The 24977-nt window shown below is 44.7% G+C and overlaps 1 protein-coding gene across 2 annotated transcripts in view; it reads left to right on the top strand.

Annotated features, from left to right (window-relative positions):
• FUBP3 (far upstream element binding protein 3) overlaps positions 1-24977 on the top strand; it is a 38117-nt gene that overhangs the window by 8217 nt on the left and 4923 nt on the right. Inside the window, exons 3-16 of one of the 2 annotated variants that reach the window (XM_062641157.1) lie at positions 4535-4585; positions 5076-5106; positions 7027-7076; positions 8665-8736; positions 9472-9529; positions 12082-12244; positions 13126-13224; positions 15206-15310; positions 15705-15807; positions 16452-16552; positions 17671-17812; positions 22314-22474; positions 23170-23243; positions 23736-23812. In XM_062641157.1, coding sequence (XP_062497141.1) covers positions 4535-4585; positions 5076-5106; positions 7027-7076; positions 8665-8736; positions 9472-9529; positions 12082-12244; positions 13126-13224; positions 15206-15310; positions 15705-15807; positions 16452-16552; positions 17671-17812; positions 22314-22474; positions 23170-23243; positions 23736-23812 — 1287 coding nt within the window. Of the gene's footprint in view, positions 1-4534; positions 4586-5072; positions 5107-7026; positions 7077-8664; positions 8737-9471; positions 9530-12081; positions 12245-13125; positions 13225-15205; positions 15311-15704; positions 15808-16451; positions 16553-17670; positions 17813-22313; positions 22475-23169; positions 23244-23735; positions 23813-24977 lie in introns of both variants that reach the window. The other variant, XM_062641156.1, reaches the window with a different exon arrangement.

Raw genomic sequence — 24977 nt, 5'->3', positions numbered from 1 at the left:
GGCCTTGTTTGTGTTGACACAACCAGTGTCAATACAGTTGTGGTGTGGTCTACAAACGCACGTTGCTGCTGGATTCTTGTGTTGTGATAGACAATTGCATGGAGCAGGTGTCATTCCTGGGAGCGCCTTCTGGAGCGGCTGTACTCCTCACTCTGGTTATTCCGTCAGTGTGAAGACCTAGGGGTGTTTGCTCACCCTCTAGTTCAGCACTCAGCCTTGTCCATAACTCTTTTAAAGTAGCTCCAGTGCTGTATTTGCCTTTAGGTTGTTCATGTACATCTGTAGGTTTTATAACTTTGTCCAAGATCTTAGAGGAGGAGAGAAATGGTGGAAGTCATATTTTCAGGGTCTGGAATTTCACAAAGAAACAGGAACTGTCAGGGTAGGAGCAAGGGTTTTATCGCTTCTTTCAGCTTTGCTCATCTTACCTTTTATTTCTAAAGGCATTAGTGAGTCCTGTGCTGAAATACAGTTGTGTGATGAGTTGCCCACCTCACGGCATGATCCTCCTGTGCTGCTAAGACTGCATACCCAGAACTGCAGCCTGGCAAAGGACCTCTTGAAAGCCACAAATACTTCTTTCTCTCTGTGGTATGATCCATAACTTAGCCTTAGACTACCTGCTCTTGCTGCCTTGGCATTAAAAGTCTATAATGCAGCTTTAACTTTAAGCATCTGGAAGATGGCAGTTGCTTTTAATAGGACACTTAAATTAGGAAAGCACTTCCCATTTGGATGGTCTCTTAGTTGTCTGTTAGCTGCAAGCAAAGGGTGTCGGGGTTGCTTGCCCACACTCCTCCATTTTTTGCTTGTCTGTGAACCACAGTTTGGAGACATGGTTGTCAAGAAGCAATTATTTATGTTGTTATGCATGCTCTAGGAATTTTATGGTGCGGGGGTTTGGATACATTCTGCTGCTCTGGACAGCTTGGAAACAAACCTGATGGTAAAACATTTGATTGTTTACCTCCATATACTGTGTGTACGGCTGAGTGCAGGTCTCGCTGCTTCCTTATCCCCCTGTAGCTGTTAGAAAATCGCTTCTCTTCCTAATAATCCTGAAAAAAAGGGGCCCAGAGGAAGTATTTAAGGTGACAGGAAAACTGTCTGTCTTTCCAGAAAGCCTTATTCTGCCTGTCCATTTTTGTAAGCAGCTGCTGGTATGGCTGATTGATGTCAGCTTAGGAAGTGGTCTTCAGACAGGGTGACAGTGCACTGTCAAAACAAATCCAGCTGCTTTTAGAGCATTTCCAGGAAAAATAGGTTTGTCATAGTGTTGGAAACCAGAACATGTGGGTGCCTTTTGCACTTCCCTTAACATAACCTTCATCTGAAACAAAGAGCTGCTGGGACTGGCCCTGGTGACCTTGCCTTTTGGTATTAGATGGGGCTCGAGAGTGATTCATTTCTTTTTTTCCCTGGCTTCTTTATTTCCTCTTTCTGGAAACAACTTTAATCCTGCAGATAGCTACAGTGCAGGGAGGAGATCAGGTTTGTTTGTACTGCTCACAGGAAATCGTAGTCTGCATTTACATGGCCACTTGCAGGGGTTAATGTTTCTCTATGGAGGTGGGCACTAGAGATGGGGTAAGTCTGAGCTGTACAGAGACCTGATGGCATCTTGCTTGTGACCCACGGCTGAGGATGGATCTCGGCCCTCCTGTAATGGCCATAGCTGCCCTTGGCCTCCATTCTAATTAAAGAGTCTCTCTAATTGCTAGCACGATTTCATAAGTTTATTCAATGCTAAATAATCCTTAAAGAAACAGGCTCCTTTTGTTCAAAGGAAACGGGGATCTAGCCTGCTGGAAAGAGACTGATCACCAGAATGATGGCTTTTGTCTGCCCTGGTTTCAACTGCTTTGCAGAAGTTTCCAGTGATGCACACAGGGTTAAGCAGCAGTGTTGCAGCTGAAGGCTGGGGTATCCTTGAGGCTGGGGAAATAAAGGTTAGAGACCTCCGAGAAGCCTCATGTCCCTCTGCCTTCCCCAAGCCTTTGTGGTGTAGATGTGAAGGTGGCCTGTTTTGGTGTAATAAAACTTGATTGTAGTAACCCTGTATGATCCTGCTGTACTTTATTCTTTTGCTTTAAATGTGTTTTCGGTGAAAATAGTGATGGGCAGAAGAAAATCTTACCTCTGTCTTACTGCTGCTGCAAGTTAGTGGTAATGCTCCTTGACACATCTGCAGCAGCACTAAGACCAGGGCAAAAGTCCAGATCTCTTAGCAAAAGGTTTAGTGTAATACACAGAATGGCAGTGTTCTCTGAAACTGCAACTTCACAGTTCACTGTTACTTAAATGGGGCAGCTTAAAGGAGGAGGAAAAAAGCCTATGAAGATTTGCAGTGAAAAATATTAGGTTGTGAGCATTTAATGAAAGAAAAGTCTAGCAATATTTAATGGTGAAGAATCAGGGTCACTAACGTCTTCCTTTCTAAAATGTACAGTGATCCTATTTTAGTTCCAGAGTATGAAATGAACCCTGTTCCACTGTTCTCCACGAGATGTGTTGCTCTGATTTTATTCTAGCCATGAAGATATTCTTGATGAGATTGTATATTCCCTCTGTGCACATTAATTTAGTGGGAGGCAGTGCTGTTTTATGGGGTGGAAAAAAATCCTCATTTGTTTTGAGTGTCTGTTAGGTAGAATTCAGTTAAGGAGAAGCCTAAAGAAAAGTGAAGAGTTTTCAACCAGCAGGTGCCGTTAATAGGAAATTGTGCTGATTTTATTCAGTATTTTTCCTTATTTGCAGTAAAATGACTGCAGTTACGGTTAAATTGTACTCAATAGATGTAAAAGGGGGAAATATGTACGTGGCTTGTCAGAGTTCAGCCCCCTCCCTGGCGTCAAGATTGAGATAGTGGAGCCAGTACCTCAGCTTTTGGTATTGCAGTGAGCATGGTCTGCCTCAGCCCTGCCTCTCTATTAGTCCCTGGCTTTCAGAGCAAAATGGGCATGTTGGAGAAGGAATGGACCTTTAGGTTATTAGAACCACGAGTTGTTTCTTTTTTCCCCCAAATCAGGGAGAAATAACAACTGACTTCACGTAAATCACTCCCAGCTCTCTCCATCTGCCTTCTATCTGAGCTCATGGAGGGGTTGTCTGTGAAACGTGGAAGGAATGATCTCATCCATAAGCTATTGTGGCTTAATTGTTGTTAACTGATTTGTAATAACCCCACAGTGAGGCTGATACCTGCTTGGGGTGGTGAGTGGCTCGCCGTGTTTGTGTAGTGCTTGGAATGGGTTGGAGACATTTAGGTCCGTGTAAAGCATTATTTCCCTTTCTGATTTAACTTCTCGTGCTCATCCGTGTTTCCCCGATGAAGTTGTATTTTTCAAGTGTAGGATTGTGTTACAAAATGAAGGCTCTTCCGTTCCTTGCGTGAACTTCAGGAGTTGATTATAGGATATGTGTCTGTCTCGTAATTTGTGGGCAGCGGCTGCAGTGGAACAGGCTGCTAAAAGCTGTTCTGGTGAGCTCAAATGTGAAGCGGATATTTAAATACAGCCTTGTCGTGTTAAGACCACTCTTTCTGGCAGCTTGGGATAATGAGTGGCCTGGTCTGTGGCAAGGGCAATCCCAAACACAGCCACCAGACCTACTGTGCATACCCAGAGCATAGTTTCAGGCACGATGGTGTGATCCTGGATTTGGTTGTGTTTGCTCAGCTCTGCAGTATTATCTTATGAGCTAGAGCAAATATTCCTCATTACATCACCCACCTTTTTCAGCTGCTGTATTGATAGTTATCAAATTAGGGCTTTTTATATTCAGGGTGAGAATATGCAAAGACAAATCTAATGGAGTCAATAACACAGCAGTTGTCTTATCACTGAGCTGGGGAAAGTAATAAAATATATATGCTGTCAATATTTTGGTCCTGAACTATTATGAATGTATTGACACACAGCAGAAACACAGTATTGACTCTCTTTGTCTGTTTTATTTGAGTGAAGTGTTTGGCTACAAACTTTATCCATCTTTCTCCTGGTTTTAGAGAAAGTGGGATGCATCCGCTTTCTAACCCTGCCAGCCGATTGCCTATTTATTTCAGGTCAAAGAATGTGTAAGTTGCTGCAAGGTAGTTTGAAACAGCATCTTTATTATCACAGCTCACATGTTGGCCGGTTTCATTTGGTTTGCTGCTTGTGCCCTCCAGGCATGCAATATAATCTTTCAACTGGTTGTTAGGACCAAATGGTCTGGTTTTTAGCTGGTTTGCTGCAGGCAAAGTCCAGTAGGAAGCCCAGCAGGGCGTGTGTTCCCACTTTGCATGAGCTGGTCTAATGATATTTTCCCCATTAACATTTGGAAGAAAGATCTAATCTGTTGAGGCTGGGTAGAGGGGGGGCAGAAATCTGGTTGAGGGCTGTCAGCTGGGGAGATAACTGCTAATCATAAACGGACCACCAGCTAACACAGCAGATACGTCTGGAATGCATGCGTTCAGGAAGATGTGGTGGGTTTAAAAGCAAATACTGTTTGGGTGCCACAAGGTTACTTAACAGACGTATTCCTTTAACAGGTCTCCGTGTAAGTGGGCTTCATGGAGCACAGATAAGAGACGCAGAGAGAAGTATGTGCAAGCAGTCTTGAATGCTTTTTTGCCTTGACAAATCTGAGTCTGCTCGGCTTTCATTTTTGTTGTTCTTTTTTTCATGCACATCAGTCTGCTTGAAACGTCTTTTCTCCCTCCCCCCCTCCCTCCCTTTTCTTCCTTTTTTTACTACTCTGGGCTTAATTTGGGAAGGGGGGAGGTTACTTGCAGGGATTTGGATTTGGGCAGGCAGGATTTTCTCCCATGACTCTCAGCATGGGGAGACGCAGATCAATTCCCTATCCTGTGTTCAGCTGGACACTGCGTTATGGTGTGTGTTGATCAAGAAATCCCCTCCTGTTTTGCACCACATAACGCATTCATTTCAGCCACTGAACCTAAATTACTGTTTTGCTTTTCTTTCTTTTTTTTGATGAAATGGTAAGAACTCTTTTTCTATAGGGATGAAGTTAGTTTATCCGTGCTAATGCTTTGATTTTTTTCCTTTTTTCTCTCTCTGCCACAGTAGGTAACCAGTTAGGGGCCCTGGTACATCAAAGGTAAGCAGTGGGTTATGTTTTATTATTTATTGATCAATTCTAATTGTTTATTGATCCGCCATCTGTAGTAGTGTTAGCAAGTCAGAGGTTGAGGATGTGGAGAAACTGTCAGCTTGGGTTTTCTCCAGGCTGGGGTTTCTGCTAAGCCTTTACTGTGGTTTGTTACGATGATGAAAGAAGAGTTGATGTGAAACTTGGATTTGGTTCCTGTAAATGTGCAGGACTGAGAAGAATAAATTCTCCCTCTTCTCCCTTTTCCTGCCCTGGTGTGGGGGGAGAAGGAAGGAGTGAAAAACAGCTCTGGCATTTTGACAGAAGTTGGAAGTGTTAAATGGGCAGGTAGATGTTACTGTTGGTGATAGTATTCGGATTTCGTTTTGTTGGTGTAATATGACCTGGGATGACTCCTTTGTCAGAGACGGTCTGGGGAGACTGAAGCGAGTGTGAGTTATCATGTCTTAGCATCAAAGATAAAAGTAAAATTCTTAGTTCTTCTTGAATCCTGGTCTTAAGGAGTTGTCTGTCTTGTTTTGAGTAGGAAGAGGGGAGCATTTCTAAAGTTGGATTCACCTTTGGGCTAATAGTAGTGCATTTCCATCATCCCCAGCTGCTTACTGGGGGCCTCAGCAGAAAGGACAAGCAGTGTATGTGAAGACTGTAGAGCCTTCCATTTGTAGTGGTTAGGTTAATGCTGATGTACAGCGTGGGCAGCACAGAAAGGGGTGAGCAGTGTCATCTTGTGTGCTGCTACCTGCCACCTCTCTTCCGCCAGGAGCAACGTTTGTGCAGGGAGTTGATGAGGCTGAAACACCTGAATTGGTTCCTTTGTGGTTTTGGTGGTTGGGTTTCTAGTAGGTTAGGTGCTTTGCCTGCTGCAACTGCTCCTCCAACACAGGGTGGCTAACAAATGGTGCAGGATAGGACATTTAGGAAACAGGCGTGTAAACCAGCAGTAATTCTGAAGCTCCCTGTAGCAGGTGAGTTCTGCAGTGAGTGAAGTGAGGTGAGTGTGTTCTCTTGCAGGTACGGATGGCACTGGTTGGTTTAGCATCTTGAGGCTAGTGAGCCTCAAGACAGTGGAGGGTGCTTTATCTGCAACTCAGTTGGTGAGGCCTAATGTGTATTTTATACCTTCCCTAACTGATACAGAGCAAAACAAAAGGGAAGATTTTAATACACCTCACCACAAAACCTGCATTGAACTTATGCAGGTGTTTCATTGTTTTGGAGATTGCTGAACAAATTGTATATGGTTCATATCTAAATATGTGCAAATTCCATACTCATTGTGTTGTGTTTTCTACAAGATAGAAATGCTAAGCAAAAAAACCCCAAATTTAATTCCTTCCAACCTGGCTATGGTCAGGTCTTACGAAATTGGAGAGACACACTGAAAATGTCCAAAGAGCAATAGATATGGAAGTCTTGAGATAGTGATGCTTCCAAGCATAATTGAAGACAGCTGTTATAAATTCCAAGAACAAGAATTATAAGGCCAAGCAGGTCCTTATCTCTGAATACTGGAGGGTGCGTTCGTATCAGGATTGGCTTTGGTTAGTGTCCTTTGGCAAGAGCATATCCAGAAGTAGTAGGCAGAGACTACAGCTTGGAAGGTCTAGGGTAAATATTAAAGACAGTTTGCTGTTATTGTGTTAAACCTGTCTGGAGCAAGAATAAAGAGGTTCTTCCATTGGCTCTGAAGATGGTGGAGAGTAGACTGGAGATGTGTCCAGCACAGGAGAAATTAGGTGACAACGAGATTTCCCTTCCAAAACAAATGATGTTGACTTGACATGGTGTTTATTTGTGTGCAGGAGCTTTAATGCTGTGTCTGTGCAGTGGTTTCCGTGGCATGGACATAGTTGTCTTCCAAATTGTTCTTTGTAATGACTATTTGATATTTTTCCTTCCTTTTTTTAGGGCTGTAATAACAGAAGAGTTCAAAGTGCCTGATAAAATGGTTGGATTTAGTAAGTACCTTGGTTGTTTTTGATGTTTCTTGATGCGCTTTCTGTGCAGGAATGCTGTTTATTCTGACATGGTCACAAGATTTTGTGTTTATTAGCCTTGGATAGGCCTTGTCTGATGCTGTCTTCATGGGGACCAGATGACCTGTGTTTAAAATCCAGGTGCATACAGCATGGAAAAGCTTCATGTCCCAGTAATAAGAACAAGACCGTGGTACAAGTTACTGAGGGGTTTAGTAATTCTCTTCTTTAAATTCCCACTAGCATAGTACATAAACAAGTCAAAAGTGAATTTATCTCCCCTCACTGAAACATTTCACTTCTGTTGAGTATGCAAAACTGAGAGTTGAGGGAGGAGAACAGCATTTAAATGTTAAATTGAGTTGAATCAAGGGAAACTAAACAGAATTTTGATTCATTAAGAAAATCTCCTACATTTGCTGCAGGGAAACACAAGCAGCATGCAGTGCTCAGATGAGAATTTTTCCTAGATCTGCATTCCTGATGCTGTTCTCTCTCAAGCTTGATCCTAATTTCTCTCTTTCTCTTTATGATCATTACTCTTCCTTTCAATGGCACCTCCTGCTGATGCGTTACTGCAGTGATTGCATAGATTCTTCCACTGCTACATCTGTGTGTATCTTCAAATTTGATATATGGAGAGTAAAAAGGAAAATAACAGGCCGTGATAATCACCCCTTAGTGCGTGAAGTTTGTCCCCATTCTAAAGGCACTATAAAACTGTAACTCAAATTCCTGCAAAGCAAACACTCACTCTTTGCCTGACAGACCTCTTGATTTATTGGTCCTTGTGCCACATGTGGGGGAACATTGGAAGGATGCTGTAGCTCTGAGAGAAGGGAGCTTTCGCTGTTGGTGCATCATCTTTGTGTTAAGTCTAATCTTGGTTTAGGGCCAGACAGGTGCAGGAGGGTGGCAAACCCACAGCTTCTGTGGGAGCATCTTGAGCCAGGCATAGCTGTTTGACATGACAGTTTTGCTCTTTTTGCAGTCTGGGAAGGATGTAAGTGGTGATTGGCACATAGTCTCTTCTCAGTATCTTGCTGTGAAGCAATGATGTGCCAACTCCAAGAGTTAAGGGAGACGGGTATTTGTTTTCACTTAAAGTTGATAGAGCATTTCAGTACATAGCAGTTCTGTTTGAGTGCAGACCAGCCAGATAGCATTGAAAAGAGGCAGAAAAAGGTGAATTTTAAAGAAATAAAAGTCTTTGCCTTTTCTTAGTACCCCAAATAACTGGTTTATTTTTCAAGCTGAACAAGATATACTTAAATGACTCTTCTAGCAGCACTCAAACTACTGCCTTATGTCTTGCATACTGTGTATTTCCATTCCAGTGCAAGACAGGCTTTTTTGTTTCGTTTTCTTTTCCCAAGCAAATAGAATAACTTTCAGCAGTATTTTAATGTTTTTCTGCTGTGATAAATCTGGTCATGCTGTGGATGCCTCTTCTGCAGTCCTGGAGTCAAACTGTTCCTTTATAGCTAGCTGCAGCAGAGTTAAAGGGGGAAGGTGCTCTGCAGTTACTTGGGGAAATGGTATGTTCTGATGCTTGTTGAACTCGTTTCAGTAATCGGCAGGGGAGGAGAACAGATCTCACGGATTCAGGCAGAGTCTGGCTGCAAAATTCAGATTGCTCCAGGTAAGAGCCACTTTGTATGGTGGGTGAACAGGTTTTCATGTTGAAGGATGTTGTGTCCATTAGAACAAGCGTCTTGCCATGCTCATGGCATGTTTCTCGACTAATAAATACTAGGCTAACATGCAGGGGGAGGCTGTCCTGGGACTGACCTCCCAGCTAACATAGAAAACAGGTTTGTCAGGTGGCTTAGGGAATGAAACAATTAAGGAGCTGTCTTTAGCCAACAGATGGGTACAGCGCAAACAGACAATCCATGTTGTACTTAGACCTGGAACTGGCAACTGCTGAGTTTTCTCCTAGCTGACCACTTGGCTCAGCTCTGCAGTTTGTCTCTGATAGTCTGGTCAGCTCCAGCCCTTGGCAGAAGACATCGCAGGAGGGTGGCAGCAGCTCATAGTGCAGCTGGCCTTGCATCGAAAAGCTGGGACCTTCCATTTGTTCTCTGCTAGTGCCTGTTTGCTTTGGGAAAGACTTCTGCAGTGCTGCACTGGGAAATGTTGATGAATGTGGTCTAAGTTCTTACCCCTCCCTTTAATTGGTAGGGAAGGCTTTCAAAGAATGCAGACATCCAGCAAATCATTTAAAATATGTTGACCTTTGCATGTCTTAGAATTCATTAGCATGCTCTGTGTGTGGAGAGGGGGCAGTGCTTCCATTAGTGCTTGGTAGTTACTGAAACTGCTGCTGTTTTCTTAATTCCATGTATTGAAAGTTTCCTTCTTTTTTCCTTCGTAGACAGTGGTGGGATGCCTGAGAGGCCCTGTGTACTCACCGGGACACCAGAGAGCATTGAGTGAGTTCTGATTTCATTTCTCTCCTTTTTCCTTCTTTCTCTTCTCCCTAATGCTATGCTCTGTCAGTGGTGCTACTTAGTTAGCCACACCAGCAAATGCTGGCCTAGAGAAACTTGAGGGTCTCTGGAGCATAGAACCTCGTGGTCTGATGCTTTAAACTGTGCACCTCAAAGGCTTTTTTCCAGTTGCAGTTTGAACCCGCTGCAGAAATTCCCATGGGATTCCCTTTCGCAGGGCAAGGTTGCTCTTAGGGCACCTAGGATGCAGTTTTCCAACTGCAGCTTTCCAGGATACTGAGCTAAGCTGCTGAAGGGCATTTCTCTTCTCCCCTTCGCTTCCCTACTCCTATTGAGATGACCATCCTTCCAGCTGAAGAAGGGCTGCATGAGGCCTCCAAAGCCTGTTGGTGCCACTCCAGAATACTCTGGAGATGTTGGTGTTGCAGAGCAGCATGAGGCCCATGGGTGTGTGCTTGCCTCTGCATCGCTGCCAACAAGAAGCAAACCAAAGTCTTGAATTCTGATCCCTGCATGGTAGAGACACGTAGCCAGCCATCAGGGGTTTCTACTCTTTAGTCCTATAGAAACTTTAGGGACAGTGTTTCCTCCCTCCCCCTTCCCAGGAGCTGAGTTTGAGACTCTCACAAACCAGTTGAGGACCTCCTGCTGGAACTGGATCCAGGATCCTCAGGCTTACAGGAACACACTTAACATATGGAGCTGCTCTTTCTCTCCCCAGCCTTTGGGTAGGTGGGTTTTTTAAAATCCATCTGGAAATCTTTGAGTTGCATTTGATAGTGAAAATACATGGGCACAAAGACTGTCTCTCTAAAGAGAAGACATTCATCATTCTTCCATTCCTAAGAGATTTAAGGCTACTTAAATCTCCTTATTCTGCCATAATACTGCAAGCAGTGAGCCAGAATAAATGTAATTGGCAAGCTCATATTATAGGGCACGCAGTGTATTCTTGCTGATATTGAAGTGCTTTTCCCCCTATAGCAAAGGCTATTTCAGAACAAGAGCAAAATATTAAAAAGCTGGGATGCTTTATGAGATGCAATTGGGGGAAAATGGGGGAGAAGCATAGTTAAAACTTCCTGGTTCTGAAATAAGCAGTTAAATGTAGTCATGTCCAAGGCTTGTCTTTAAATAAAATGTAGATAAGCTTTCAAAAAGTGAGTACTCAATTTGTGAAGCAGAAATAGTGTTGAGGGCGTGGAATTAGGCAAAATTTACTTTACTTTTGTGCTAAAACTCATGTCAGGTTGGTTGGTTCAACTGTGTTTTCGGGCTGCGTGTAGGAAAAGGGAATATAGTAAGGAAGCCAGTCTGGGTGTTAGAGTTCTTTGTGAGGATTCAGAGAGGAGTGTTTCCATTAGTCATATCCAGTAGCAAATTAATAGGGTTAATTTCCAAATGACCTCTTCTTATCTGAAATAATTGTGCATTAACTGTTGTAGTCTTTATGTTGTCACTAGAAGAACTTTGTGCAAGATATAAAGGTAGATGAAGAAAACCTCTTAAAGAGTCTTGCAGAATATTTGAAGTGGGCTTCTGGAACTCCCACCTTTTGAGAAGGCAGTGCTCTGATCTGTACAGCCTCAGATCACCACCCTCTGAGCTGGTTTGGGTGATGTCTGCTTGCAAGAGGTGACTTTGTAGTGTTCCTTCAACTCACCAGAGTGAAGGCAGTCATCTTAGAATGCCTGATACGGCTTGGGGTGAATTGGAGAAAGGGGAAGATGCTGCTTTAGGCTGAATAGGGAACCAGTGGCTTTCTTCTACCCTTTGAGAAGGGTTGTGGAAGAAGGACAAGACAGGGACGTGTTGGTACTAGGAGTCTTCAGGATGAAAGGAACATGGCCTAAAGGTGTTGGAAAAGAGATCTCTAATCTCCCAAATGCTTCTTTGTGTGTCTCTTCTCAGCAGGAGTAGAAGAACCCAGGCCTTCAGTGGTCGCTGCTGCAGTATCCTTGCCTTGCTTTGCGATGTAGCTTCAGCACCTACTGCTTGGGGCAGAGGCTGTGTTAGAACAGTGTTCTGGTGCTGCTGGTAAGAGCAGGCAGAGAAGAGCAAGGCAGTTGCCTGTAATCCGAGGGAGATTAACCAGTGTGCTGTGTTAGTATCAGGGCAGTGTGTGTTTTTTGTCTTGACCAAGCAGAACAGAGCTTGAGTTTTACCGAATATTATATATATATATATATATGTTAAAAAGTTTAGAGAAGTTTAGAAGCTAGAGCATCTTTGTTCAAAATAAGCACCCCAAATGGTATAGCTCAAGAATTATCCTTAACTTCCAAAGAGGTCAGAGCATGCTGCTGCTCTTCCTTCTTTCTTCCTCTTTCAAAACCCGAACTGCTTATAAGTAGTCATGATAGGGGAAAATACACATTAAAGAGTTAAAAGCAAACATTGTGCTAACTATGGTTTCCTCCATCTTTTCACTTCTTCTCCTCTCCCCAATCGCTTCCCATTCCGCTGGTTCCTGGTCTCTTGGTCCCATGGAGCAATGTTGTCTAATGGTTGTTTCCCTCGATTCTTTTCCAAAGACAAGCAAAACGGCTACTGGGGCAGATTGTAGATCGCTGTCGGAACGGACCTGGTTTTCACAACGATGTTGATGGCAACAGTACGATTCAGGAGATTTTGATCCCGGCATCCAAAGTGGGTCTAGTCATCGGCAAAGGAGGTGAAACAATAAAACAGTTGCAGGTGCGCAAGATGCATTTCCTTTAGGGCTCTCTTCCCTACTGCAGCTTCTCTAGATGAGCAAGAGCGTGCTGAAGTGGAGAGCCTTAAATGCTCTAACCTTCTACAGCAGGGACTACTCTTCTGCCTTCGGAGAGCTGGACTCAAATCCAATCTTGTATTACAAACCAAATCAGTTTGGCCCCAGCTACGCATGTAGTGGAGTTCTGCCAGAACTGTGAAAGAAACTCATGTGCTTTAGATAACATTTGGTGCGTGCTGTTTAGGAGGGGATCCTTGTAGCCAAGACAAGGCTATGTCTAGTCTGCTGCTGCAATAGTTTTTAATGCCAGCCATGCTGTTGTAGAGTGCTGTGCTTCTCTTTCGTTGCTGATCTGTGATAACGCTGGCGTGTGTCTTCTTTTTTTCTCATCCCACCCCTTTCTAATTCAAAGTATTGTGTTACGTATAAATCTGTGTATTTAGACATTCTTTATTGCTCCATTTGGTGCAAGTTTCATAAAGGACAGGGCTTTGGAAGAGCACCTAGGTCAAAAATGGAGGTTTTTTGAGTGCCCTGATTAGGCCGTTGTCATCCAGTAGTTGTAAGGCTGGTCACTTAATAACGATTATATGCAGCCACAGATTTTGGAAAGGGCTGAAAAATCAGTTGTTGAGGTAGAAGGGATTCTCTTTGCAAAGGATTCAGCTGTTAGAGAGCTTCAGGAGCAGCACACTTTCCGGCAGTCCTTTACACTCTGGGACTATTACTGAATTTGTGCTATAACTACCTGTGAAGAGCCAAAGTAGCGTTCTGATTTCACCTACATAATGTTTAGTAACCGAAATGTAGTCCCTTGCTTTAGGGACTCTGCTTAGCAAAGTGCTCTGTGCTTTTTCTTCAGGAGCGAACAGGTGTGAAAATGATCATGATCCAAGACGGTCCATTGCCTACTGGAGCAGATAAACCTCTCCGTATTACTGGAGATGCATTTAAAGTACAGGTATGTAATGAAAGTAAGCAGTTGCCCCAGAGAACTGAGGAGAAATTGAAACTTTAGCTTATTTGTGAGCATCTAAAGGAGTTGAATCCAGCTGTAAATGTAACGGTCCCTGTTGGTTTTGTTTGGTTCGTAAGGTGAAGTTTGAGTCGAGCAAGTTAAACTACCAGACTAGCAAGTGCTGGCTTGTTTACAGCACAACCTAGTTCTCACTCCACACAGATGTTACACATGGGGAGGAGAAGAGCTGAGGAGGAGAGTTTGGAGAAAGTAGCTTTGCAATGCTTTCCAGTCTGTGTAAAATCATAGCTCTGATACTCGAGCAGATGGGTGCTTAGTGACTTAATCCCGCATTTGAGGGAGTTCTGTGGAGGGTTTGCTATCTCAGACAGCCAACTGACGCAGGTAATTAAAAAAGTAATCCCACAACAACTCCTGAAACCAAGGGGTTTGCTTAACAGTGGTACCTCAGTCTCCTCGTGTCAGGGTTCTACAGATACATTCATACCTGCGGTTCAAAGCAAAAACCTCTGAGCAGCCGGGGACTGGAAGATTGCAGCATGATGGGAGTGACTGAATTACAGAATCAAAGTTTAGCTGTGGCACGTTCCACTTCTCAGCAAGTGCTTTACATACCTTGCTAAGCATTAGATCGAGCTAGTAAGTATTAATCTAGTCTGTTTCACAGCATCTCCCTAGTCATAAATAGCTGCAGAAGTTGATGGTGTGTAGGGTGGTGTGTTTGGGTTGCATTTTACAAACCTCTTATTGCAAGTGGGCTTTTAGAGTTAGATTTTAGATTTAAATGATTTCAAACTACTTATTGTGGAGGTACAGAGATGCAAGAAGGTGGTTAATGGCAGTCTTGCTGCTTCTAACCAAATCGTACTTCAAGTGTGGCTTCTTCTGCCTTGCAAAGATTTGCTCTTGTCACATCTGCCATGCCATAAATCATGCCAAGCAAGCGTGGAGACTGCATAGGCTGGAAAAGGTGCTTTGAGGCACTTAGAAAAGCTGAGTGTGCTTGGAAAGCACTGAAGAAGCTTGATGAATCCGTGGGTTTGGTGGGATTCTCTGGATGCTGCATTGCCCTTATTCCTGCCTTGGCTTCTCTGAAGTGTCTTGAGTTGTTTGCTTCTGTAAAAAATACCGTGGGGGCATGGAAAACGTGGAAGGAATCAGATTCACCGATGTCCCTCAACCATGGAAATAGAACCAAAATGTCAAAAGCTTGACTGGTGTTATATAGACACAAAGGCTTTGGTTTTGACATGTAGGCTTTTACTTGTTTTTTCAAATGGTGACTACTGTTGGCTTATTTCCAAGGTACACTTTTACTGGCAGGGTTATGTGCAAGCTTGTGAATAGCCTTGAGGGCTGCAAGTAGGTAGGAGGAATATTCATTTGTCTCAGGAAATGTCTTAGAATTACAGGCTCACAGAATGGTTTGGGTTGGAAGGGACATGAAAGATCATCTATTTCCAGCTCCCTGCCACGGGCAGGGACACATGCTGGATTGCTGCAGATTGGCACTTAACTTTTCCATGTCAGTAAGATCACTTCTGCCCACCTGCCTCCTCGGTATGTGCGCTCTAGCTCTTAGTAGATATGATCTCTGCTGTGTTGTCACAGGTTCTACTATATTGGGTTCAGTTCTATGCAGTAAGAAAGGGCCTTTGCTTCGTTTAATTTAGAAACAAAGCAGATATTTTAAAAGCTAAAGGGCCTTTTTTGAAATCCTGAAGGAAGCAATTGCACACAAGAAACTGCCACCTTGCACACTGGGCAGGTTTTGTTAGACATGGAAGATGCCATCAAGATCTCCATTGACTGTGGTAAAAGATTCTAAATCAGAATGCTATTTCCCTCACACAGATGGAGATCACCTTGCCTGAAGCCTGACCGTTAGCCACTGTTGAGGCCCTAACACCAGGATGGCAAGCAGAATCATTTGAAGCTAACTGTAACTTCTTTCCCCATGTAGCAAGCGAGGGAAATGGTACTGGAGATCATCCGAGAGAAAGATCAGGCAGACTTCCGAGGCGTACGCAATGATTTCAGTTCTAGAATGGGAGGAGGCAGCATAGAGGTATGTGTTCTTCACGACTACTCTGCTAACCTCCCTGTGGGACGGGTAGTGGGTGGAAGTCATCAAATTGCACATGTAACCTGTAAGCTTGCTTTCTGAATGCATTGTGTTCTTGTGCCAGAAATGAGAGTCTGGCTGCAAAGAGGAGGAGTTCTCCTGGACTCCCAGATGGCACTTTTCTAATTGACTTTTTAAGCTGCATTCTTGTAGTGCAGAGTTCATTTAGTGGGGAAGGAATTTGTGGCCACATGTTTGTTTTTCTTAAGTGATACGGTTCTGTAGCCTGGAGCTGCCTAACATGGCCTGTCCTTGTAGTTAAGAGCATCTCCTTGTAAAATCAGAGTCATTCAGTTTAGTTCTCTGAGCTTTCATACTGCTTTGCCTTTCCCATCAGGTCTCTGTGCCCAGGTTTGCTGTTGGAATTGTGATAGGAAGAAATGGCGAAATGATCAAAAAGATTCAGAATGATGCTGGAGTTAGGATTCAATTTAAACCAGGTTTGTGTGAGGATGGAGAGCCCTTACTTTCTGACCAGTGTTCCAGTTTGGGATTGCTAAAGTGAATCTGATCTGAGGTTACAGCAGCTAGGCTTTCCTAATTTAAAGGTCCATTGTGTCTCTTTCCGAAACCCATTTAAATACGATGTGCTGCTTCCTCGTGCACTTTCTGGTTTTCAGAGTGTTAAGATTATATACAGCTGATTTGGAAGCATTAGATGTCACAGCAGTCATGTCTGGATAAACAAAATAACAATAATAAACCTTTTATTTCCTGTTCAAGAGCTCTCCTTCAGGACATTAAAGCCTTTGGGGATCAGGAGTTGATTAATTCTAAGTAACTTTCTCTGGGTCCTTGGCTGTCTGATCACCTATCAAAGCTGCCTTTGTCCTCTTAAAATTATATCAGTCTCTTTCATGGCTTTTTGACATTTGGAAGTGCTGCCTTTTGAATATTGTTCCATGTGTGATGTGGGTTGGGTTTTGTTTTCTTTCAGTCCGTGGAAGAGGGGGCTGAAGGTGGAGGGAAGAGGTAGTTACGTTGTGTGAAAATGCTGCTAGCAGCGGTGGTGCTAGAAGGAAGCTTTTATTGAGGGGTGAATGTTTTCTGCTTTTAATTCAGTCTTTGCCACCTCTCTTCACAGATGATGGGATTAGTTCTGAAAGAGTCGCACAGGTCATGGGGCTTCCTGATAGGTGTCAACACGCAGCACACATCATCAGTGAGCTCATTCTCACGGCACAGGTGGGTTGTGGAGGCTCCTGGGAGCAAAGTGCTTGTATGGGAACGTACTCTGCATGTGTGCAGCTGTGTGGATGGATGCCACCATCTGAAGAACAACACTGTGAGGTTTTCCCTCTAGTAGGCCACATAGGCTGCCCAGGACAGAGCTGCTAGACTTGGGTTTTGTTAATGTAATACAGCTTAACTGAGTTATGGAAGGTCTTCAATTCTTGGGCACTGTTACGAGGCCTCATTGGAGCTCCATGTTTACCCCCCGTGTTTAGCTGTTCTTAAATTATTTAGAGATTATGACCTGGTAGAATGGAGTCCAGCAGTAGCAAGAGAGAGCAACTGGAGTCTCTGCTCAGTGGGGCTGGGTAATGCCTAGACAGCAAGGCGTTAACCGTACTCTGATGCTTCCACCTCAGACACCAGTCCTCTTGTCTAGTGGCTGTGGGAGGCAGGGGAGGGCAAGGAATGCTCACTGTCTCTGAGACACCAAAATATTGCATTGCCCAAGAGCAAGAAGTACAAAGATGGGTGAAGGAGTAGGGCAGACTCATGAAGGAGAGAAGTGAAGATGTTAGGTCATTTCAGTTTTGAGGTCTCTCTGATAGCCTCTAGCTGCCCATGGCCTTTGCTTTTGGAGAATGCAGTTACCCAGAATAGGAATGTCCTTTAAGTGTCTTTGAACTTAAAAGCTTCCTTTGGAAGTTTTGGAAGATGTGCATTTCAGCTGAGTAATTCCAGCAGTTCTTTAAAGAATGACGCTTGAAAGGGTTTGGAAGCAACTTCTGTGTCAGTGCCAAGATCTATTGGTTGCTCTAAGGAAAGCCCCCGTCACAAACTAAAAGTGTTTTAGTAGATGATGCTTATTTATAGGTTTATTTCAGCAAATATAAAGGCATGCATTTAGAAAATACAAATATCTTCCTGAGTCAGGAAGGCAGCTGCACCCTACGTTACTTGGCATTTCTTTAAAGTGCTTCAAAATCTTGAATGTGAAACTGGAGACCAAGAATATCTTAATTCAGTGCTATTGATTATAAAGCAGTTTAACTTACCTTGCTTTATTTGGGCTTTAATGTACATTGCACCAGCAGAAAATACCCACTGACACAGTTGTTTTGCCTCCCAAGGAAAGAGATGGCTTTGGAAGCTTGGCTGTTGCCCGAGGAAGAGGTCGTGGCCGTGGTGACTGGAGTGTTGGGACACCTGGAGGCATGCAGGAGATAACCTACACCGTGCCAGCTGACAAGTGTGGTCTCGTTATAGGCAAAGGTAGGTCTGGTGACACTAAATACATCTTGCAGGCTTCTGCTCTTGGGATGGACGCATTCTTGCTGCCTGCCAGTGAGGCTTTGGAGTTTTCTGTAATTGCAGGTATTTAGTGGCCAGTGAATGCAGCATAGGAATAAGCTGTAAGTGCTTGTGGTTGTTTTCTTTGTGGTGCTCTCACTCATAATTGTACTCTCTGGGCCCTTGTTCACAATCTGTAAGTGGGGCTCTTCATGCAGAGCTGTCAAGTAAGCTTGTTATAACAAGCAGCTGGCTGAGAAAAGGCAGGTTCATTTGTGCATGCTTTTTATAGAGAATTCATTTAAAGAACAGTTTATCAGGGACAAGCAGAACAGTCATTTCGTCATTCTGGATGGCTGTGAGTGACGTCTGATAAAACGGAAGGTCTTTGAATGTGGTAATAACAGGAGCAGCTTCCAGCCACGTACCTGAAGTGTGTGATGAATAAAGTGAAATAGCAGGATCTAGGTGTATCCAAGCTTGCATCTGAGCAAGTACAATCCCAGGACAGTTTGGAAACCAGAGGATCAGCAGCAGTCTCAGTTTGTCATAGAGCATGAGCTACACATGGGGTAATGGCAGTACTTAGATTAGAGCTAGGAATAGAAGAGCTCTATCGCTCTGAATTGTTGTGGTGCTTCACTGACTTGTCAAAGGAGTTGTATTTAATTTTTTCTCTCTGCTTATTTCAGAAAGAGTGACATATGCCTTAACTAGTATTTAAGTAATCACAGTTGGCTTTTAGCCTCAGCAGAGCTGAAGTGAATAGAATAGGAACCGATTAGCTACAGCGGTAAAGGAGGCAGAGACTTGAGGGCATTGTGCCATGTTTCAGTGGCATTTAGTTTCCTGCTGTCCTGTTGAGCAGGAGTGAGCTTGCAATGAAACGTGCTGTGGCCTCTTTCCCCTGCTGCACAACCCTGCTGTTCCCTTCCATGCGTCCGGCCCCTGTAGCACCCTGAACTCCTGCCTTATTGGGTGACAAGGGATGCAGGCATGTCAGCAGTGCATCTGCAGTCATTCCCAGATGATGTTCTTTGCTGTAAACCTGTTCACAAACCTGACAGCTCTTCCCAGTATGTAAATACACCTGCTCTACTTGTTACACAGAAATTGCAGAGCCATTGTGCTTGATCTCACTGAACAGTCCAGTTGGGCAAAAGATTAAACTAAGCAAATTTTAAACCCACAAGTGAGAGTTATATGTATGGAAAACTCAAATTATAATGAAACTTTATTGCCATATCCATTAGTCACCCTTAATAAAAGATCAGAAAAGGTCACTTGTTGTTCTGCAGCGCGCTGAAGTGGAGCGTTTGTGACTACTGAGAGCCCTGTGTGCAGTAAAGATGAATGCAGGTAGTGGAGTTGGATGTCCCAGCGTTCAAGTGCAAGGCCTGGCACAGGCTCGCTGTGGGGGTGAAGTGTAGCTTTTTACCTTTGTTTCCACAACAGCAAAATAGGGGTTCTTACCCAGCCAGATCAGAAGCTTTCTGGAGTGACTAATTGCTGGTTGTATGGTGATTTGAGTGCTTGTAGCTCTGTAATGCCACCTTGTAATCGGTGTTCTTACAGTGCCTCTGCTCTTAGTCTGTTGCAGCCTTCATTTTTGTCAAGTGAGTGATGGCTGTAGCACTGCCTTTCGGGGCCTGGACCAGGATGGGTGTGCTACACTCTCTGTCGATTCAAGACGCCTGATTGTTCTTATTTCATCTCCCACTGCCTGTGGGGCAGTGAAGGGGAGGGGGGATGTTAGTGGGGTTTTCTTAACAGTGACCAATTGTAAAAGCTTTGCTCCCCACTTGCAGTTTCTGAGCACTTTCCAGCTTGTTTTGGTTTTATCCCCTGTGATAACAGGTGGTGGCTGTCAGCCTCCTCTGTAAAATCTGGCCGTGTCCTCTGGGCACAAGGTGGCTTGGTCTCTGAGGTTAGCACCCAAGCAACGGGTATCTTGGGCATAGTGTATGTGATGTGCCCAGGTAACTGCCACTGTGCTTCCAGCTCCATGTCACCACTCAAGGAGAGAGGGAATGAGGCAGTTCTCAGCTCAGTTTCTGTGGAGTATATGACAGAAAGTTTAGGACTCTTTTCTGGTGGGCATCACTTCGCAGCTTAGGAGCGTGAGCCTTTAGGAGCCGACAAGAAGCATTCGGCTCCCTGCAGATCCTGTGCGTAGCTTTTTCCTCTAGAGGGTGGGTAGGTGCAGCTTTTCTTCCCTGAAAGACTGGAGGAAGGGTGGAGACGAGCGCCGTGCACATGTCAGGGGCTCTCTCTGTTTGGTGGCGCTTGGAAACAAACCGCAGCCTCTCTGGGCCCCCACTGGATTTCCATGATAAATACAGCAATATTGACAGGTACCGCGGCCGGCCTGGCTCTTGTCAGCTCTGCCTTTTAGCAGCTTTGATTAATTGCTTTACGATTTCACATCCAGCTGGGGGGCCACTCTTGGATCACTTCTGCCCCCCATCAGGTAGAAGAATGGAGCGGGCTGCTGAATGCGTCTGTAGACAGCCACCATGTGCCGAGCGGGTCACCTCGCCGTGGGGGAAGATGAACTCCTTCCGGCACCGTGCAGCATCGTGTTGACTTCGTCACTTCATTTGCATGCTCTGGAGGCTGAATTGGGATAGCTTGGATGGGAGGGAGCACTTTGGTGTGCTCCAGGCTGGAGGGTTAGGAGGAGAAGAGCACCAAGTCCCAGTATGGCGATAACAGCTTGCAGCCTCTGAGCAAACCTGGAGAGCCGACTGACTTGATCCTGCAATATGGTCCAGGAGGGACCTGATGTGGCAGTGATCCCAACAGCTACAGACTTGGTGCTGAATGTTAAATGGGAAAATTACTTGAAATCTATATTCTCCTTGCTTCCAGTTTGAGAATGCTTTAATTTTTAATCCCCTTTGGAAGGAGAAACCTGGTCTGCTGTGTGAGTACCAGCCATTGGTTATGACTGTTGTCCAGTAAAGAAATTCTCCCCCTCCTTCATGATCCAAATTGGGAAGGGGTTCTCTGTTTTCATTAAGCTGATGAAGCGGCTGCAGATTCAGATCTCACCTCCGTATGTGAAAACCAGAGCTTCAGACAAGTCTGCATCAGACAAAAGCATTGCATTAAAAAAACCTTCTTAGTTTAGAAACTTCATCTCACCCTTTCCCATGCTTGACTTGAAAATAAGTGGGTTGGCTTTTCGCTGCGCAGTACAATCACTGTTGTGTGCCCAGGGATGTGACACGATTACCTTTTGTTAAATGCATCTTCAAAAATTCATTTAGAAAGAGTTAATTGCCCTTTGGCAACTTTTCCTCCTCCCTTCCCCAAGAAGGCTTTAAAATGTTAAAAAGGTCACGAGTCCATTACAATGAAATGAACAAGTGTCTGCAACATCCACAGTTTGTTTTGAAGTTGTGCTGGATGTATAGAGATGGAAATGCAGCAAAATTGAGGCGATTGCTTGTGGAGCCTCTTTAATTAAAACCAAGCAAAAAGCTGGGGTTCGTTTCCTTTGCTCTTCCCTGCTTGCTGCATCCTTTTGGCTGGCGATTGTGGATCTGTGATTTAAAAGTCATAAAACCCCTTCCATCCCTGCACCCTTTAATTTCTCCAGTTGAGTGGAGCTGGTCCCTAAGTTGTGTGAGCTTCCAAAAGAAGAATTGAACCATTGTAATGTTGGCGAAGGCTTTTGTTAAGCAAATTTCATTAAGAGACTGGGACATAGCAGGGCTTGAGGAAAGCAGACCTACTTGGGCTGGCCCTGCTGCATCCTGCTCAAGGCGCTCCTGCACCCAGATACGTTCACTGCACACAACTAATGCTGCAATAGCAGAGGACAGCCTGGAGCCCTGCACTGCTGTGCTTGTGTGAAGGGATGCATGTGCTGCAGTGTGAATAGGGAACGTGGTAAGCAGAGACTTCCTTAAGGCAACAACCTGAACAGTACATGACTGTGGGAAAGCTTAAGCTTTGTTTCTAAGCTACAAGATACATAGCTGGTCGGTTTTTGCCTTAGTGGAATGAAATGTGTAGTGATGGGGGGGGTGAATAAAAGTCTCACAGAAGCAAGCAGCAGCATCGGTTGCAGGTGACTTTTTTTCCCTTGAGGATTGTGAAAGCTGTGCAAAACCCCAGAATTCAGCCAGTTTTGGCATCTGCTTTGTCCAAGTGTATCTCAGCCCCCCAGCAGCTTGCTGGGAGCCTGGCAGTGTGCACACAGCAGAGCTGTGTGTTCTTACAACAGCACCAGCCGTGACTCCAGGAGCCATTGCAGTAGCTCACAGTTTTAGGTTATGCTTATGAAGCAGATTAAAAGGAGCAACACGAGCTCAGGTACTGTTGTTTCTTACACTGTTGCCATCCTCAGCCCACTTCCCTTAAGGCACTCAGAAGGTAGCTGAACCTATTCCATTACCAGAACCTGGCTTTGATACACTTTTATTGGAAGAGATGCTGGATATCCCTCCTTACGTCTTGGTTTTCTTTTCTTCAGGTGGTGAGAACATCAAGAGCATAAATCAGCAGTCGGGAGCCCACGTGGAGCTGCAGAGAAACCCACCTCCAAACACAGATCCTGGTGTACGAATATTCACAATCAGAGGAGTTCCCCAGCAAATTGAGCTCGCTAGACATCTCATAGATGAGAAAGTTGGTGTAAGTTCCGTCTCTGATCTTAGTCTTGTCTCTTTGAGACTTGGTGTTTTCACTCTTAGGTGTACACGTGGGCCTGGACTTGGAGGATGGCACAGAACGCACACGCTTGCATTATTCAGCTTCAAAACCATTTGCCTGTTAGCAGCTGTCTTGAACTTTGGCCCTCCAGGATCCATTGGACTAATTTGTGCTGTGGTCCCAGAAGGATCTAACTGTTTGCTGACATGATCATGGGTATTGTGCAGCTGTGTGAGAGGGAAGAACAGCAATAATCAGGTGTGAGAAGGCTGTCAAAGGAGATTTTTTGAAGGGAAGACAGTAGTGTCACTGCGTGAGAATGACACAATCCTGGCATCATCATCCTGAAAGTAACACTCAACTCCTTGCTCCAGTAAATCCAGGATGACTTTAACTTCCACTTAATGCAGTGCTGTGGTATTGAAGCTTAATAATGTCAGGCTGGAATACTGCTGAAGGGGGACACTTGGGTAAAAGAAAGTATGGAAAACACTGAACTGGGGCATGGTAAAGCTGAAAAGCAACCTTTGTGCTGAACTACCTGAGAGGAGAAGGCTTGATACCAACCTCAGGATCCACGTGTCCCAGGCTGTCTTCTCCCCTTTCTTACTGCTCATACTTGCTGCCTCCAGCTTGTGCTTAGAGCTGCCATTAAGTATTTGTGGATTCTGTGACAGGGTACCAGCATGGGTGGACCTGGAGGATTTGGTCAAAGTCCGTTCAGCCAAGCACCCGCTACACCTCATCAAAAGTAAGCTGCTTCCTCTCCTCATGGATGGGCTGTGGGGAATGGCTGGGAGCTATCAAAGCGTTGGAGAAGGGTGGAGGGCCCTGAAGGGGTGGTGTGTAAGTGGAGCCTTTTAAAGATGGAGTATTCAGAAGCAGGAAGCAAGTGAGATTAAGCTTGAATACAGGAAGGATTTTATCGATTAAGTTACAAAGAAGGTGGGTATCAGCATCTCCCAAATTCCTGTCTCTAGTGGGACAGTGAGAGCATGGAAAGAAACCTGAACTGCTTGCAACACAAGGAGTGCTGTTCAGTGTGATGTATCTTCATCTTGGCTTCATGTGCAGACCAGTGTCGAGGCAGTCACACCTACACAGCTCCCTTGGGTTCCCATGTTCACCTGTTTGCTCAGCAGCTGCTGACTGTAAATAACTTCAATTTCTGTGGGCAACTTCATGTATGTGGCCTGTGAAGTGTTTTATTGCCTACTTCAGCATCCCTTTTTGTCCCCCACAGTGGTCCTCAGGCGTTCATGACGCAGGGTTGGGGCAGTACCTACCAGACGTGGCAGCAGCCTGGACAGCAAGTCCCAAGTAAGTGTCTAGGACCTGGGTTGGAGAAGGGTTGGTGCTCCCTTTGCAGTTGCTGGTTCATGCCTGCCAAACGCAGGTTCCCCCACGAGACCGCTTTGTTTTCTTGAGCAGAAGAGGTACATGAAGACGTGTTGCAGTGTTTGAGCTCAGAATAAGCTGGAGTCCATTGAAAACTGAAATGTATTTGTGTGCTTAACTGCTTACTGCCTGTTTCTGCTGTCTTTGTGCCTGTCCCTCTCTTAGCAAAAACATTTCTGCCTTAGGATTCTCCCAGCAAGTGCTTGCCAACCCCACTTCCCCCAGCAGGCATGCAGTGGGCAGTGGTGAGCCTGCCCTTCTCTTTGTTCTTGACCTTATCACTTCTTGCTTACTTTCTTTTCCAAATGTCCCTTTTGAGCTCTTCTCGCGGTTCATCTCCCAGTCTGATGGAAAAACTGGGAAAGGAGATACAGAAAATGCACCCCCAGGAGCACTGGACTTCCCTGAGCTTTGGGAAGCAGAGCAGTCAGTGCAGCAGGGAAAACTCTACCAAAAATGGAATCTTTATCTTCCCATAAAGCCTCTGAATAAATCATAGAATCATAGAATAGTTAGGGTTGGAAAGGACCTTAAGATCATCAAGTTCCAACCCCCCTGCATGGGCAGGGACACCTCACACTAAACCATATCACCCAAGGCCTCATCCAGCCTGGTCTTGAATGCTTATCAAATGTACATTGCTATTTGCCTTTAGAGATTCACTTCAGTAACTTGTCTTTTCTCCCCTCCCTGAAACATCCTCTTATCCTGCCCACCAGCCACAGGGGAAAAGAAATCTCCCTTCCTGCAACATCAGCTCATGTCTTGAGCTCACACATCCTGGCTTTGGAGCCTGTCATCATTTGGTATAATGGTGACAGACCCTTTTAATCCCCTGGTTACCAATAGTGAATTTTGTATCCCAATGGATACACGGCTGCTTTAGAGTGAGTTTGTGGTGGCTCTTAAAACTAGTGAAGCATCCTGCCTTGCCATTATCCTTCCCCTCTATGGGTTTAGTACCATGACACCGTGTTTCGCGGCAGATGTTTTATTTCTGCTGTTGAACCCAATGGAAAATATTGGCTCTCTAATTCCATGTCTACTTAGGACCCTCCAAGTTCCTGTTTGTAGCCAAGCATTCTGA

The sequence above is a fragment of the Pezoporus occidentalis genome, unplaced genomic scaffold, assembly GCF_034315485.1.
Source record: "Pezoporus occidentalis ecotype Australia unplaced genomic scaffold, CSIRO_AGI_Poc_V1 ctg68, whole genome shotgun sequence".
Lineage (NCBI taxonomy): Eukaryota > Metazoa > Chordata > Aves > Psittaciformes > Psittacidae > Pezoporus > Pezoporus occidentalis.
Note: the sequence above shows the minus strand (reverse complement) of the source record. Positions and strands in the feature narration are given on the sequence as shown.